The sequence below is a fragment of the Chionomys nivalis genome, chromosome 26 (assembly GCF_950005125.1).
Source record: "Chionomys nivalis chromosome 26, mChiNiv1.1, whole genome shotgun sequence".
In the NCBI taxonomy this organism is placed as follows: Eukaryota; Metazoa; Chordata; class Mammalia; order Rodentia; family Cricetidae; genus Chionomys; species Chionomys nivalis.
Window position 1 is genome coordinate 1,081,815 of NC_080111.1, and position 15,399 is coordinate 1,097,213.

General features: G+C 47.1%; 1 protein-coding gene across 1 annotated transcript in view; it reads left to right on the forward strand.

Annotated features, from left to right (window-relative positions):
- Trak2 (trafficking kinesin protein 2) overlaps positions 1-12,012 on the forward strand; it is a 56,259-nt gene extending 44,247 nt beyond the window's left edge. The window contains exons 11-16 of the mRNA XM_057758449.1: positions 891-967; positions 1,345-1,545; positions 2,388-2,683; positions 3,944-4,210; positions 5,989-6,106; positions 8,403-12,012. Of these exons, the coding sequence (XP_057614432.1) occupies positions 891-967; positions 1,345-1,545; positions 2,388-2,683; positions 3,944-4,210; positions 5,989-6,106; positions 8,403-9,081 (1,638 nt within the window). The 3' untranslated portion in view covers positions 9,082-12,012. The remainder of the gene's footprint in view (positions 1-890; positions 968-1,344; positions 1,546-2,387; positions 2,684-3,943; positions 4,211-5,988; positions 6,107-8,402) is intronic.
- Positions 12,013-15,399: the final 3,387 nt, after the last annotated feature.

Sequence of the window (15,399 nt, forward strand, 5' to 3'; positions counted from 1 at the left end):
TGACACAGACTTGTTATTAATTGTGAAAGCTTGGCCTTAGCTTAGACTTTTCCCCAGCCAGCTCTTATAGCAGATTAATCTCTGTTAATCTATATCTGTGGCGTGGCTTGGTTACCTCTGCTCTGTACCATGTGTCTGGCTTCTTCAGTGTCCAGAGGGCGTCTCTCGTGCACCTAGATTCATCCTGGGTTCCTCTGCCTGCCCAGAAGTCCCCCCTTTTCTCTCCTCCTAGCTATTGGCCTTCCAGCTCTTTATTAACCAATCACGGTGATGCATCTTCACACAGCGTAAACAGATGTTCCTCAGCAGACCTGGGTGCCAGATGTGCCATCACCACTGAAGTGCCGTGGCTTCTGGACTCTCACAGGCAGTCAGGTCGGGGATAGATGTATTCCATGCACACCTCAGAGTGCATATCTGTCCTTCCGTCTGTGCATCTCTGGATGTTAAAAGTCAGGTGCTCAGTCCCTGCAGAGCCGCCACCCTCAGTCCAAACCCACGAAGCATGACATCCATGCCAGTCGAATCCTCATCTCTGAGCAAATTATCAAAACCATACAAATTACAAGAATGGGAGGAAAGTGTTTGACAGATTTGCCATGGTCTGAGACTGTCAGACTGTCTGTGTTTGTTTCTCTACATACGCAATATTGACTTCTCATCTATGGGTGTTGTCCATTGCCACCTTAGAAAAATGCGTCAGGAAAAGGTAGTTGGTTCTTGTTCACGAGTTTTTATTTCCACCGTCGCTCTTCCCCCTTTGAATTTTAGTCTGCATTTTCTTGTATTTCCTTTTATTATGTCATAAATCATAAAAATACACACTGTATAGGCTGTTAATTCATTTGAGGGTGGTAGTCACTTTACAAATCTTAAACTCCTTTTTTTAGGAATCGTTGGCAGCTGAGATTGAAGGGACCATGCGTAAAAAGCTGAGTTTGGATGAGGAATCTGTGTTTAAACAAAAGTAAGTACAGGTCACAGGGCTGTCACTGCATCGTTGCAGTAAGCACAGGTCACAGGCTGTCACTGCACCGTTGCATTAAGCACAGGTCACAGGGCTGTCACTGCACCGTTGCGGTGGAAATCCCAAAGGAGCCACAGGCCAGAATGCAATGGTGGTGGAGGCTTGCGAGGCCAAGTGAGGTCCTGGGTTCGATCCCTGGACACTGAGGGAAGAAATGAAACGACAATCTAGAGTGAGGAGTGGCAGTCAGGAGTGACTGTGGACCATGTCCTCTCAGGAGGGAGCCCTCCTGGACCAAAGTTTATTTTCACCGTTGGTCTCATGGGTGCCCTCTAGTGGGTGACAGCGGCAGAAATGAATGCTTCTCTCCTTGACAGGGCCCAGCAGAAACGGGTGTTTGACACTGTCAAGATTGCCAATGACACTCGGGGCCGCTCCGTCACCTTCCCAGCCCTGCTCCCCATCCCAGGCTCCAACCGCTCAAGTGTCATCATGACAGCAAAACCCTTTGAGTCCGGCATCCAGCAAGCGGAGGACAAAGCACTCCTGAGCCAAGGGAGCAGCATGGAGGCTCCGGGGTAAGCCCGGGTACCGGCTGTGGGCCTGCATCCCTACGGGGTTGGCAGACTCACACTCATTCCCTTGCAGAGGTTGGGGGACCCATTCCTGCTTCATCAGCTCTGAGCCTCCTCCCAGTTCCAGAGACCCATGAGGATGCGATATTTTATCATTTATAATCCTTGCTTTCTTTTAAATATTCTGCGTATATAAATGGGGGATGTTTGTGGCCCAGACTAAATTTTTGCATACCTTTTCAGCATCACTTAACTTTCTTCCCGTCTTCTTCCTTCCTTCCTTCCTTCCTTCCTTCCTTCCTTCCTTCCTTCCTTTTTTTTTTTTTTTCATCTGTCGTTGTTTGCTTTTGGTGGGTGTTTTATTGTATAGACAGCCTTCCTTGAACTTCCTGTGCAGCCCAGGCTGCCATCAAAATCATTATTCTCCCGCCTCCGTCTTCTGAGTGCTAGATTTTCTGGCATGTCCCACCATGCCCTATTACCTTTTGTGATTAGTAGCATGGGATAGTTCATGGCTAGCACTTCCCTTCATTCACAGTAAAACAGTGAACCTCCTGCCCTCGGTGACTCTAGTAATACTTGGCTTTGTGAGACTCTCACCTGAACATAAAAGAAGACATGCCTGCAGTTTCATCATTAAATGGAATGGAAAAGTTAGCAAGGACAATTGGAAAAGACACAGTGGTATATAGTATTGTTGATGGTTTTTGTTTTCTGTATTTCAAATAGCTTAAAAGCAGCTCATTCGTGAGGTCAGTCCGTGGAGCAGAAAGCTCTGTAGAAAGCAGAGGTCTAGACTGTGAACACAGCCTCCAGTCTCGTCAGCAAATGTGATTTTCCCACAGGAACTCGCAGCCCACCAGCCACCCAGGACCCACTGAGGACAGCGATTTGGCTACGGCACTGCATCGCCTTAGCCTGCGAAGACAGAACTACTTAAGTGAGAAGCAGTTCTTCGCCGAAGAATGGGAGCGGAAGATCCAGGTTCTGGCCGAGAAGGAAGAAGTCAGTAACTGCGACGCCCCCACTGGGACCCTCGACTCATTCTGCACTGACCAGTCAGAGACCACAGACCTTGGCAGTGCCAGCTGCCTTCGAGGCTTCATGCCAGAAAAATTGCAAATCGTCAAGCCTTTAGAAGGTAATCAGTCCACAGCAGCTTTTAGAAGCCGTGTGTACGTTAGATGTCCCTCCTAGAATTGAAATCTGTCCAGTAGTTACGAGAGCACTGTGTGCACAAGCTGTCTGTCTGTCTGTCTGTGTGGCGGTGTCAGCAGAAGAGGGAAGCAGGCTTTTCCTAATGGTTGCTGTGGAAAATCACTGACAGCAGTTACCATGGTGAGCCCAACAGGATGTGGTCACTACTACTGCATCTCCTCGTGCAAAGAACTCAACCCAAGGGGTGTCACTGACACAGGGGCATGCGTGCATGCCTGTACTTCTTTCTTCTTCACTTTTATCTAAAATGCAAGTTAAAATCAGAATAAATATCTGTCTTAGGAGATCGTGATGGTTCCTGAGTGACTCTCTGGTCCTGTGGTAAAAAGTTTTTTATTAAACAAAAGTTTGAGTAGGCTGCCTGTAGGGACTCCAGGTATTGGTTAGAGTTGCCAATTCCAGGATGGCATCCCCATAGTGACACAATTAGATGTTCCATCTGGTACACGGACAAGGGATGACCTTTGTCAGCATCCGGCAGGCTGGAGCTAAGGGATGTGCTCTCCACCCTGTCACCTCCGTTTTCCTGCTCCCCTGGGAGTTCAGGGGAAACAGTCATGAACAAGTAGAGAAGTGCAGAAAGAAATCCAAGTTATTTTCTGACCTAAGTGCCCAGCATTTGCTTCTGAGTTTGTAGACTAAGCCAGGTGAACCCTGGTTTTCATCACCTGGAGCGGGCAGCCGCCTCTAAGGTCCGTGGCCTCCCTCCTGCCCGAGCAGCCTGGGTCCTGTTAAAAGTAGTGTTTTGTTTTTTTTTTCTCCTCTTCTTTAGATGTCCCTTTGAAGACTATCTTTTGAAATAGAAAAGCTATTGCAGGCTAGAGAGATGGCTCAGAGGTTAACAGCACAGAGGTCCTGAGTTCAATTCCCAGCAATCACACAGGGGCTCACAACCATCTGTAATGAGATCTGGTGCCCTCTTCTGGCCTGCAGGCATGCATGCAGGCAGAACTCTGTATACATAATAAATAAATAAATCTTAAAAAGAAAAGCTATTGCTCAGACGTCCAACACCATGTCATTTTCTACAGAGATCTTATACTTAAATTTACAACTTTTATCAAAACATCGAAACCAAATCACTGTCTTTATCATTATTGCCATGACTCACATAACTCTAGCTTCTTCCAGACTGAGGCTCTGTGGGAAATGTAACGCTAGCGTCCCCTGCTTGTCTGTCCAGGATCGCAGACTCTCCATCACTGGCAGCAGCTCGCTCAACCAAACTTGGGAACCATCCTTGACCCGCGACCAGGGGTCATCACCAAAGGCTTCACCCAGATGCCCGAGGAGGTCACCTACCACCTCTCAGATTTAGAGGAGGATGAGGAGGAGGGGATCACTTTCCAGGTCCAGCAGCCGCTTCACGTGGAGCAGAAACCTGCAGCTCCCACGCCAGTAACAGGGATCTTCCTGCCACCCATCACCTCAGCAGGTGGACCGGTTACAGGTGAGACACACGGCCTCGCACACAGCGCATTGCGTGGTCCTGCAGTGGCTACCCGGCAACCCCTGCGCCATCTTTCTGGCGCATACTCAGTAGCAGAAAGAAGACAGTAGAAATCTGTAGCATCGCAGACGTTCCTAATTTTCTCCATTTTATCCCACAAGCCTGCAAACTAAATTGGGAAGAGAAATGGATCAGATCAATTAATTAGTAGTTTGCAAGCCTTTTGTTTTCAGGGCCCTTGATGCTCTTATGAGTCCGTGAGCCTCCAGGTTTATCTATATGGGTTATGTCAGTTGATACTAATTAAGTTAAAATAAAAACTGAGAACTTACCAAAAAAAATTAGCTTATTTAAGAATAAAAATTCTGAGCTGGTTGGCGGTGGCGCACGCCTTTAATCCCAGCACTCGGGAGGCAGAGGCAGGTGGGTCTCTGAGTTGGAGGTCAGCCTGGTCTACCGGGGAAGTTCCAGGACAGTCAGGACTAAATAGAGAAACCCTGTCTCAAAGAAAACAAAATAAATAAATAAAAATTCTGTTATGCAAATACTGTTTTCTGAAAAGTAACTATAGTATACATAGTAAGGAAATGGTCTTGTTTTACAATTTTGCAAGTCTAATCTGTGACGTCATAGAAGACGCTCATGAACTTCTGTGTTCAGTCTGTCGCAATGTTGTTTAGATGAACAACGTGAAGAGTACACCCTCATATGAATATGCAGCTAGAACATAAAAATATTTTAATAGTCTTCAAGAATTATGGATGTTGTTTGAACTCAGATAGAAACTTGGTAAATGGTAGTTTCTTAAATAGTTACAGCAATGTGGACTCCGAAACCCTAGCAATGCATTTCATTCTGGGTTTCATTAAAAGTGTTTCTTCCACACTTTGACCTTGTTGGTCATTCAGACAGTACCCAGATGTTGACACTTCCCATTAGATGATGTGTTGACGTCACCACTGACTACCTCAGCATGAAAGGCTGTTAGGGTGTTCTCATGCTCAGTCGTGGATGTAAGTTTCCAAAACTGATTTTCACTCGAAGCTTGGTAGTAAGTATTGACAGCTTTTCACCCCCAAGGAAATGCCTGCCAGATTCCCAAGTCTGACTTACTATAGCGTGTGTGTTGTACTTAGCCGCACAAATGCTTTTCTGTAGGTGACTGTTGTTTGTATCGGCTGCATTGTAGGCAGCAGGGGAACTTAGTGCGCACTTCCCATTTTCACATACTGCACAGCAAAAAGATTGAAGGCTTCATGATAATTTCACTCCATCAGAAACCTTCTTCAGTAAACCAGACTTTGACTAGATAAGGGTGAAGAGTGCAAGTGTAATCTGGTGTCACTGCCTTGATTTGTGCTAAGGAACCAGAATTTTTCACCCATCATTGCTTTTGTGCCGGCATGCAAATGTCAATCCCATCAAAAAAAGAAAGCCTCATCCTCAAATGATCATGAAGTTTTCTAGAGTCAACATGCGATGCTTTAAGAACCAGGAGAGTGACTTGACCTAGGCACCTGCATAACTAGATCTTATTTTTTTAATGTGTTTTTTTCTCATGTCTGAGTTATTTTTAATCCTTTCATTTATAATTTCAAAGTACTGGAAGTTCAGTTATACACTAATCAGTTAATACTAGCATAGTCTACATATATTCTGTTTCCATTTGCTTTCTACGACACAAGGCAGCTGACAAACGCTGTATTGCTAACAGAATAATGATGGGCCTTTTATGTTATTAACCTCGTCTTTCTTTTCTGTGTTTGGTTTCCTAAAAGTCTCTGTTTCAGTTGCAACTGCGAACCCAGGGAAGTGTCTGTCATGCACAAACTCCACATTCACCTTCACCACCTGTAGGATCCTACATCCCTCTGACATCACCCAGGTCACCCCTAGGTAAGAGGGCCTGGGAAAGCAGGGGCTTCACAGGTCTCCTTCTTAAGTTCCCAGGGTTTTAAGTAGTGTTCTGTAGTCACAGACTGTTTGTCTTTGGACTGTTTTGACATTGCACTTTCCCATTTGATCATAACTCTTTGAAGTAGACAGACTATGCTGGATAGAAAGGAAACTGAGGCACAGAAAAGTCAGGTGACTGATCCAGAGGCCGACAGCTAGCAAGTGACTCCCCTGAGGTTGTTTGTGCCCAAAGTGAACCAGGCTGCATGGTGTTAGGTACCACACCTATCACAAGGCTGCCTCCATCCCTAACACATCTGTCATAGGACCTCCTCCATCCCTGACACACCTGTCACAGGACCTCCTCCATCCCTGACACACCCGTCACAGGACCTCCTCCATCCCTGACACACCTGTCACAGGACCTCCTCCATCCCTGACACACCTGTCACAGGACCTCCTCCATCCCTGACACACCTGTCACAGGACCACCGCCTCCATCCCTGACACACCTGTCACAGGACCTCCTCCATCCCTGACACACCTGTCACAGGGCCACCGCCTCCATCCCTGACACACCTGTCACAGGACCATCTCTATCCCTGACACACCTGTCACAGGACCTCCTCCATCCCTGACACACCTGTCACAGGACCACCGCCTCCATCCCTGACACACCTGTCACAGGACCATCTCTATCCCTGACACACCTGTCACAGGACCTCCTCCATCCCTGACACACCTGTCACAGGACCACCGCCTCCATCCCTGACACACCTGTCACAGGACCTCCTCCATCCCTGACACACCTGTCACAGGACCACCGCCTCCATCCCTGACACACCTGTCACAGGACCATCTCTATCCCTGACACACCTGTCACAGGACCTCCTCCATCCCTGACACACCTGTCACAGGACCACCGCCTCCATCCCTAACACATCTGTCATAGGACCTCCTCCATCCCTGACACACCTGTCACAGGACCACCGCCTCTATCCCTGACACACCTGTCACAGGACCATCTCTATCCCTGACACACCTGTCACAGGACCTCCTCCATCCCTGACACACCTGTCACAGGACCACCGCCTCCATCCCTGACACACCTGTCACAGGACCATCTCTATCCCTGACACACCTGTCACAGGACCTCCTACATCCCTGACACACCTGTCACAGGACCACCGCCTCCATCCCTAACACATCTGTCATAGGACCTCCTCCATCCCTGACACACCTGTCACAGGACCTCCTCCATCCCTGACACACCTGTCACAGGACCTCCTCCATCCCTGACACACCTATCCAGGACCATCTCTATCCCTGACACACCCATCACAGGACCTCCTCCATCCCTGACACACCTGTCACAGGACCTCCCCCATCCCTGACACACCTGTCACGGGAAGTGGGGGTGAGAGCAGAGGTTCTGAGCAGAAAGTGGGGGTGAGAGCTGAGGCTCTGAGCAGGAAGTGGGGGGAGAGCAGACATTCTGAGCAGGAAGTGGGGTGAGAGCTGAGGCTCTAATCAGGAAGTGGGGTCAGAGCTGAGGCTCTGAGCAGGAAGTGGGGGGAGAGCTGACGTTCTGAGCAGGAAGTGGGGTGAGAGCTGAGGCTCTGAGCAGGAAGTGGCGTCAGAGCTGAGGTTCTGACCAGGCTGCTCTAAACAGGAAGTCAGACGTTCACAAGTGCTGTGTCCTCTGCACAAGTTAGAGCTCTGGAAAGTTGTTACTTAATTTATTGATCTCATACTTGTCACAATCTTTGAAACTCTTGATACTGTGATACGTGTATTATCTTTTACCAGTGAAAATGTATTAAACCCTGGTAACATTTGTTCATGAGTAAAGCTGACGAAAGATGAACCCTTCCATTCCACCGTGACTGTAAATATATGATTTATTTAGCTTTTTTCTTAACTAAGCACAAAATAAGAAACAAGATCTAGTAGCTTCAAAGCTTTTCATTATTTTTAATTCATAATTTCCTAAAAATACACATTCCTAAGAAGAACTGACAGTGCTGTTTATGGATAGCCCTGTTTTACTGTTGTTTAGGGTTAATACTACCCGAGAAAACGGCAGTTAGCAATTACACTGTGTTTCAGTGCAATGAAGTTGGAAAGACTGCCTTCAGAACCCAGCTGGTTGGCCATCCCCGTGCAGATGCAAGGTTGCTTTCCATACAAGGCTGAGCACTCTAGTGCATTTTCTTGATGGAGCAGAGCAAACAGCAAACATTAAGTGCCAACTTGGGGTTCCTGATCCCTGAGCATGCTCCCTCTTTTCTTCCAGCTCCGGCTTCCCGTCACTGTCCTGTGGAGGTGGTGGGAGCAGCTCCTCCAGCCCGGCTGTGAACTCCCCTGCCATGTCCTACCGGCTCAGCATTGGTGAAGCCATCACCAACCGGCGCGACTCCACCATAACACTCAGTAGCACGCGGAGCCTAGCTAAGCTCCTGCAGGAGCGAGGCATCTCTGCGAAGGTGTACCACAGCCCCGCTTCAGAAATCCCGCTTCTGCGGCCTCGCCCCAAGGCCCTGGCCACCCCTTCCACGCCACCAAACTCCCCGTCACAGTCACCGTGCTCCTCTCCCTTGCCCTTCGAACCCCGAGTCCATGTCACCGAGAATTTTTTGGCTTCCCGACCAGCTGAAACATTCCTGCAGGAAATGTATGGCTTAAGACCTTCAAGGACCGCGCCCGATGTTGGCCAGCTGAAGATGAACTTGGTAGACAGGCTAAAGAGACTGGGCATAGCCAGGGCTGTCAAGACCCCCGATCCCCAGGAGAACGGGAAAAGCCGAGAGGCAGAAACGGGTCTTCCAAAACCAGAGTCTGCTGTTTATTTAAATTCAAGTGGCAGTTTACTAGGTGGGCTGAGGAGGAATCAGAGCCTTCCGGTCATGATGGGCGGCTTTGGAGCCCCAGTTTGCACAGCCTCACCCAAAATGGGAATCCTGAAGGAAGACTGAGGCTCAGCACCGACTGACCTCACTTATAAATTATTAGCACATGAAGGACAGGGATGCACTGAGGATGGGAACTGGCTAAGGAGAGCGAAGGAAAGTCGCAGAAGGGCTGTGAATGTGGAGAGGGTGTCGTGGGGGGATGGAGGCGTTTGTGTGAGGTCTTTGAGGATGCAGTCGTAAACAGGAGGTAGGGACATGAGTAGGTCGGAGACAGACATGGAAGGAAGGGTTAGCGTGCTTCTCCAGCTGAGTTTCCTTGCCTTGAAAATGAAAAATGAGTAGAAAAACAAATCCAGCCCTATGGAACATGGCAGTAACACTGAACTGCTGGCCCCTCGGTCCCTAGAGATCACAAGCAGGAAGAGCCTGCCTGGAAGGAGAGCCAGGAACAGCGCCGCTGTGCTGTCTGGGTAGGAGGCTGTCCCAGAGGGTTGGTGCAGCACATTGTCTGTTACTGGGACTGCAGGCGCTTTCCCCGCTGATGCACGGTCAAATTGTGCGCCCGTCCAATGGTGCGCTCACAGCATTAGCAAAATAAGGAGTTGTGTCCCTTGCTTCAAAAGTGGAAACTTTCCTGTTTCAGAACACTCTCAGACACCGAGAGCCAAACACCACCCTGATTGCTTTGTATTTGCGATTACTAAAACTTCAGTTTTTTTAAACTTGTATTTTTGTACAACATAACAAAAAATTTAAAAAATAACCATGTGAGCGGGCTTGGGAGGGATTTAGGACGGGAAATGGAGGTAAATGGGAATCAAGAAAGCTCTTCAGGACGTTTCTTCTGGATAGCGTGGTGGCCAAGGAATACAGACACAATGCATGTTTCTCAGATTTCCTTGGAGGCCGTAAGGCTTAGAACAGAAGTGCAATCAATAGTACTTAGATTATGTTGTATATTTATATCTGTAAATCTTTAAGAAAAGTTAGTCGTAACTAACTTCTTCCAAAGTGTGCTATGCATATTTTTAATGAAAGATGACATGTATTTGCACAAAAATTCTCAGGCACATTAAATTATAAACCGAAGTGAAACCCAGGCACTTGCTCAAGCGTGTTTGTCAGATTCTGTTGTTTTCCTCGTGTCGGCTAAAACAGCTGCCTAGTTCTTGGCACCTGCAGAAGCCGAGAAGGACCTTGTTCATGGCTAAGACAAGCGAGGCCTGGAGACGGGTCCCGGGATTCAGCAGTGCGTTGCGAGCCTTGAGTTGAGAAGAAAGCTCTGCTTTCTAAGGTGGCCGGCCATGGCTTTGTCTTGAGGGGTCCTTCAGGAAAGAAGGTCACATGTGAGGAGAAGAGGGAACTCCTTGTTCTGTCTGTGAGAGCAGGAAGTCTCTCCCTTGGTCCTCTTGGTGCTTAACTTGCAAACGCTCTGCTTGAGAGGAATTCTTCATTTCCACGGAAAGTTGCTTCCTTCTCTCTCTCGAACCTCCTCCCCAAGAAGAGATGCACTCAAAGGGTTAAAAAAATAAATAAAACCAAAAATCTACGTGATGGTAAAGGACACATGGGCTTTCTATATTTCTAGAATTTATAAAACTTTTCTAAATAAATTTCTCAGAAACAAGGGTAGTCACCTTTTGCCTGGTCTAGCTGCTGTCAACAGATCGTCACGCACACATCCACAAAGGACTCCAGGTTAGCAGCGACCTTGCACAAACGCATTCAAACAAGAATTTCTGGTGTTTCAGTTTCCTAAATAGTCCAGTGCATTTTAAAAAAAAATTTGCTTTTCTAAGTCTCAAAATAACTGACTGCCTCCCTCAGCAAAAGCTCCAGGCTTTGAAGAAAGGACACGTCCATCGCTTGGACCTTCACAGCTTCCGAAAAAGGAGCAGGAGGAAGGAGGGAAGCATGGGCTTGACAGGGAAGTAGCGTGTTCAGTAACCAGGTTCATAGATGTCACATAAACCACTGTAAGTTGGCTAGCCTTTGTGAAGTTGTGTTGAGAGTTCTACACTTCTGTATAGTCAGTGCCTGAGTGACCGCTAGAGGCAGGGTGCTGCCTTAGCCCCGAGCGAGCATGTCTGGTTAAAGAGATCCAGATGGGTTTTTGAAAATTAAATTAATTTGTTTTAATGGTCTAGCAGAACACAGGAACTGTGTCCTGGTGCGTGCTTATCCCTGCAAGTGAATCCTGTCTTAAAACTGGGTTTTGGTGATTTTGAAGTGTGCACCTAAAATTATTTTTGGTACAGAGAACTGGTGAGACCAGGCTGTCTCTAAAATGTAGTAGGGCCTGGAGCCTTCCCGCAGGTTCTTCCTCCGTGGAACTATTACACTCGGATACCCTGCTCCTGCTTTTGTTCTGTTTACGGTACCGGCTTGTGTGTACTTTCATGCGCACATGGGGAACCCAGCTTTCTCCTTCAGGATTTTCTGATTATTCTCAGGTACTTCTGAGTGTCCTGTCACCAACTAGGAGGGTCTTCTTAAGCTCAGAATTAAAATTGCCCTGAATTTTGAAGATCCCCAAATCTTATGTAAATAGCCTTAGGTTTAAATCCTTAGACATTAATGACCAGTGTTAGTTAAGTAGGTTTTGTTTTTCAGTCTTGTGCTTGCCCTTGATCTGACACAGATGGTCAGAGTCTGTCGAGGGAAGATGGAGGAGGCTCCCAAGAGCCTCGCCCATAGTGAAGGCACGGTTTACACAGTATTCAAGCTCCTAGTCATAATCAATCAGTAGTGAGAGCTTCTCACACTAGGTTGACATCTGGAGCCAGGACTGCCTGTGTCTGGGCCACCTCTGCTGTCAAGTGTGTAGAGACCCAGCGTGCACAGTGCTGAGGGTGGCCGCAGGCATGGCATGGGGCCCCGGGGGCTCCAGGCAAACAGCTTTGTGTCATATCTGGAACCTGACTTTGTCAAATAGCTCTTAATGCACCTTCCTTTGCTCTATCAATTGTAAATCAGATAATAAACACAAGTAGCTTCTTACATTGTCCTGTGTCTCCCTGTGATTTTTGTTTCAGTCCTATACAATCCAGCGTGAAGTCTTTATAGAAATTATCCCATATTTGTTGAACTAATACCAAAAAAAACCCAAATCATTAATAGTCAAGTAGTAAGCAGCTCTTTTAAATTTAAATTAAATTTAAATTTTTGTTACTGTGAGGATCGTCTTAGGGGTCAGAAACAGTCTGCAAGAGCTACTTCTCTCCTTCAGCCATGTAGCTTCTGGGTATCAAATTCAGGCGGTCAGGCTTGGCATCAAGTGCCTTTTCCCACTGAACCACTTGCTGGCCCGCAGGTATTTTTAGATCTAGACTACACCATATCACGATAGCTCCGTCCCAGAGTGACACCAATCAAGGATAAAGTCATCACTAAGCAGACAGTAAGCGTGGGAAGGTTCAGAAACGACAACGTGGTTCTTTTCCTATAGTCACAACTCTGATTACACAGCTCTTCAGGCATTGTCTAAGTGTGGACGCTGTTGGAATTGATAGAAAGGCTCACTCAATATTCTCATCGTCTGCTGGGGTCCTAGGGATCGGAGCTAGGGCTCACACATAGGCAAGCGGTCTACCACTGAGCTATATGTCCCCTGCTAACCAGGCAGTGGTGGCTCACACTCAGGAGGCAGGCGGATGGATCTCTGTGAGTTCGAGGCCAGTTTGGTCTACAGAGAGAGTTCCAGGAGAGCCAAGGCTATGCAGAGAAACCCTGACTTGAAAAATAAAAACAGAAAACCACAAAAGATTAATTGTGCTTTTATTTCATTTCATTTCACTTTATATGTTACTGGTTGTTTCTGAATTCGCCTTTTAGCTCTATTTAGCCTTGAACCAAGATGCTCCCCGTGCCTCGTATGGAGCCTGGCATTCAGGCAGAACACATGCAGGTTGTGAGCTTCCAGCTTCTGTGAACTCTGGGATGTGGGGCCATCACTGAACCAGGAGTCCGTGGATTAAAATCAGCCTTAATTTAGGTATTGTTTGTGAACCTTCATTAGGAAATGTGCATCTTTTAGTTGAGCTGTGGAAAAATCAAAACTAATAAGCAAGCAACTTTTTAGCTTGGCTGTTTTGTCTCTTTTGTTTTATTTGGCAAGATCCACTTTGTTTAGGAGGGAGAAAGAAATCCAGGACAACATGCAGCTGACAAATAGCCCATCCCTGCGGACTTCCACAGTCTCAAAGGCTAAACTTCGAGGAAGGAGTATCCACTGTAGAGTTCTAGGACTTTGAGAAAACGGGGGAAGTTAAAATCAATTACAAAAGCCTGGGCCCTGGCTGTCTGCCACTTAGACCCAGGTGCTGATAATCCCATTGCTCGGGAAATGTATCTTAAGCGTCTTCCTGGCTGATAATGAGATAAAAATCTTGTATAAATTCCCTGCTGATGGGAACGGGCCCCTGATTTGCATCTAGGAAGCTTCAACTGGCTGCTTCTCCAACCTTCTGTTAAGAGCAGAGTGCTTTGGGCCAATGAGATGCCACCATTCTGTTTCCATAGTGATAAAAGAAACAAACCTCCCGCCATCTCCCTACAGTAAACCTCATGAGTCAGGCTCTGTCAAAGGACTCTGGGTAGAGGGTGGCTTTCTCTCTTAAGTGTGACTTTCACTGAAATACCTGGGGACAACTGAGCTGTCTTCTAAGGGACCCTCCTGACATGCCTGCTCAGCCCTTCTGAAAGCCTTCGTCTGGGTCTGCAGGTCTTCACCGTCCTGTGGCTTTCGGCCTTGGCATCTCAACCCCTTAGGGATAAGCGCTGAAGCCAGAGTTCTGAAACATCTTGATTTGCTGTAAAATGAACCCTGATTTTGTTCTGATGAGGTCTTGTTTCCCTAAAAGATTACGGTTTCTTTAAGACTCTCAGCGTGGAAAGGAACCACAGGGAATGAATCTTTGAAAGAATTAAGGTAAGATAGTAAGAAGATTTTCCGGTGGGCTGTTTATAACCCAGACCCTGTCTGAAGCTCTGTGGCTTCACTCCCGGCCTTGAGGGAAACACTGGGAAGAAAACACCAGAAAGGAAAAGAAGGGGAAACACACATATACCACACACACACACACACACACACCACATACACACACATACATGACACCACACACACACACCACATACCACACACACACCACATACCACACACACATATACCACACACATACATGACACCACACACACACACCACATACCACACACACACACCACATACCACACATACATATATACCACACACACATATGCCACACCACACACACACACACCACAAACCACACACATATACCACATGCACACACACCACATACACACCACATACCACACACATCACATACCATACACACATATACGACACACACATACACACCACACACACAGACCCATGTATCACACACACACCACATACCACACATATACACAGTTACATACATCCCCCACATACACACCCCACACACCTCACACTCTCTCTCACACACACACACATAACACACATACACATATGACGCACACACCAGTAAACGTGTGCCCAAAGGCTCTCCATGCACCCCGTTTCACCTTGCTTGCCCCGTTCCCCGGACACCTCAGCCCCACCTCATGACTTGTCCACATCTGTTCTGAGGGTTCATTAGTTTTGTATTACTGGTTTTAAACACTTTGAATATGGTCCCAGAGGATGCCAAGGGAAACTTTTTTTTTTTTTTTTTGAGACAGGGTTTCTCTGTAGCTTTGGAGCCTGTCCTGGAACTCCCTTTGTAGACCAGGCTGGCCTCGAACTCACAGAGATCCGCCTGCCTCTGCCACCCAAGTGCTGGGATTAAAGGCGTGTGCCACCACCGCCCGGCCCAAGGGAACTTTTTAAAAGCACAAATTGATAAGCATCGAGACATTTTTATATTGAGGAAGAAGGAAACAAACATTTATCAATACGAAACTGGTTAGAATAGAAATAAATGCAGCCATAGAAATTCCCAGTTGTGGGCCAAGAGAAACGGCTCAGTGGTCAACGGTGCTCGCTGCTTTTCCAGAAAACCCTAATTTGGTTCCAAGCAACCACATTTGGTGGCTCCCAATAGCCTGTCACTCCAGTTCCAGATTTCTAAGATTCTCTTCTGGCTTCCGTGGGTTCCTGAACACTCGTGACATATACTCACACAGACAAAAGCACATACACAAAATCAAAATAAATCTTTTTTTTCTTTCAGTTTTCGAATTGCAATGATATGGAAACTAATCTCGACTTACTTGAAGGATTGTTTTAAGTTTGCTTTAAAAATAATATGATGTTGGCTGGGTGATGGTGGCGCACGGCACTCGGGAGGCAGAGGCAGGTGAATCTCTGTGAGTTTAAGGCCAGCCTGGTCTACAGAG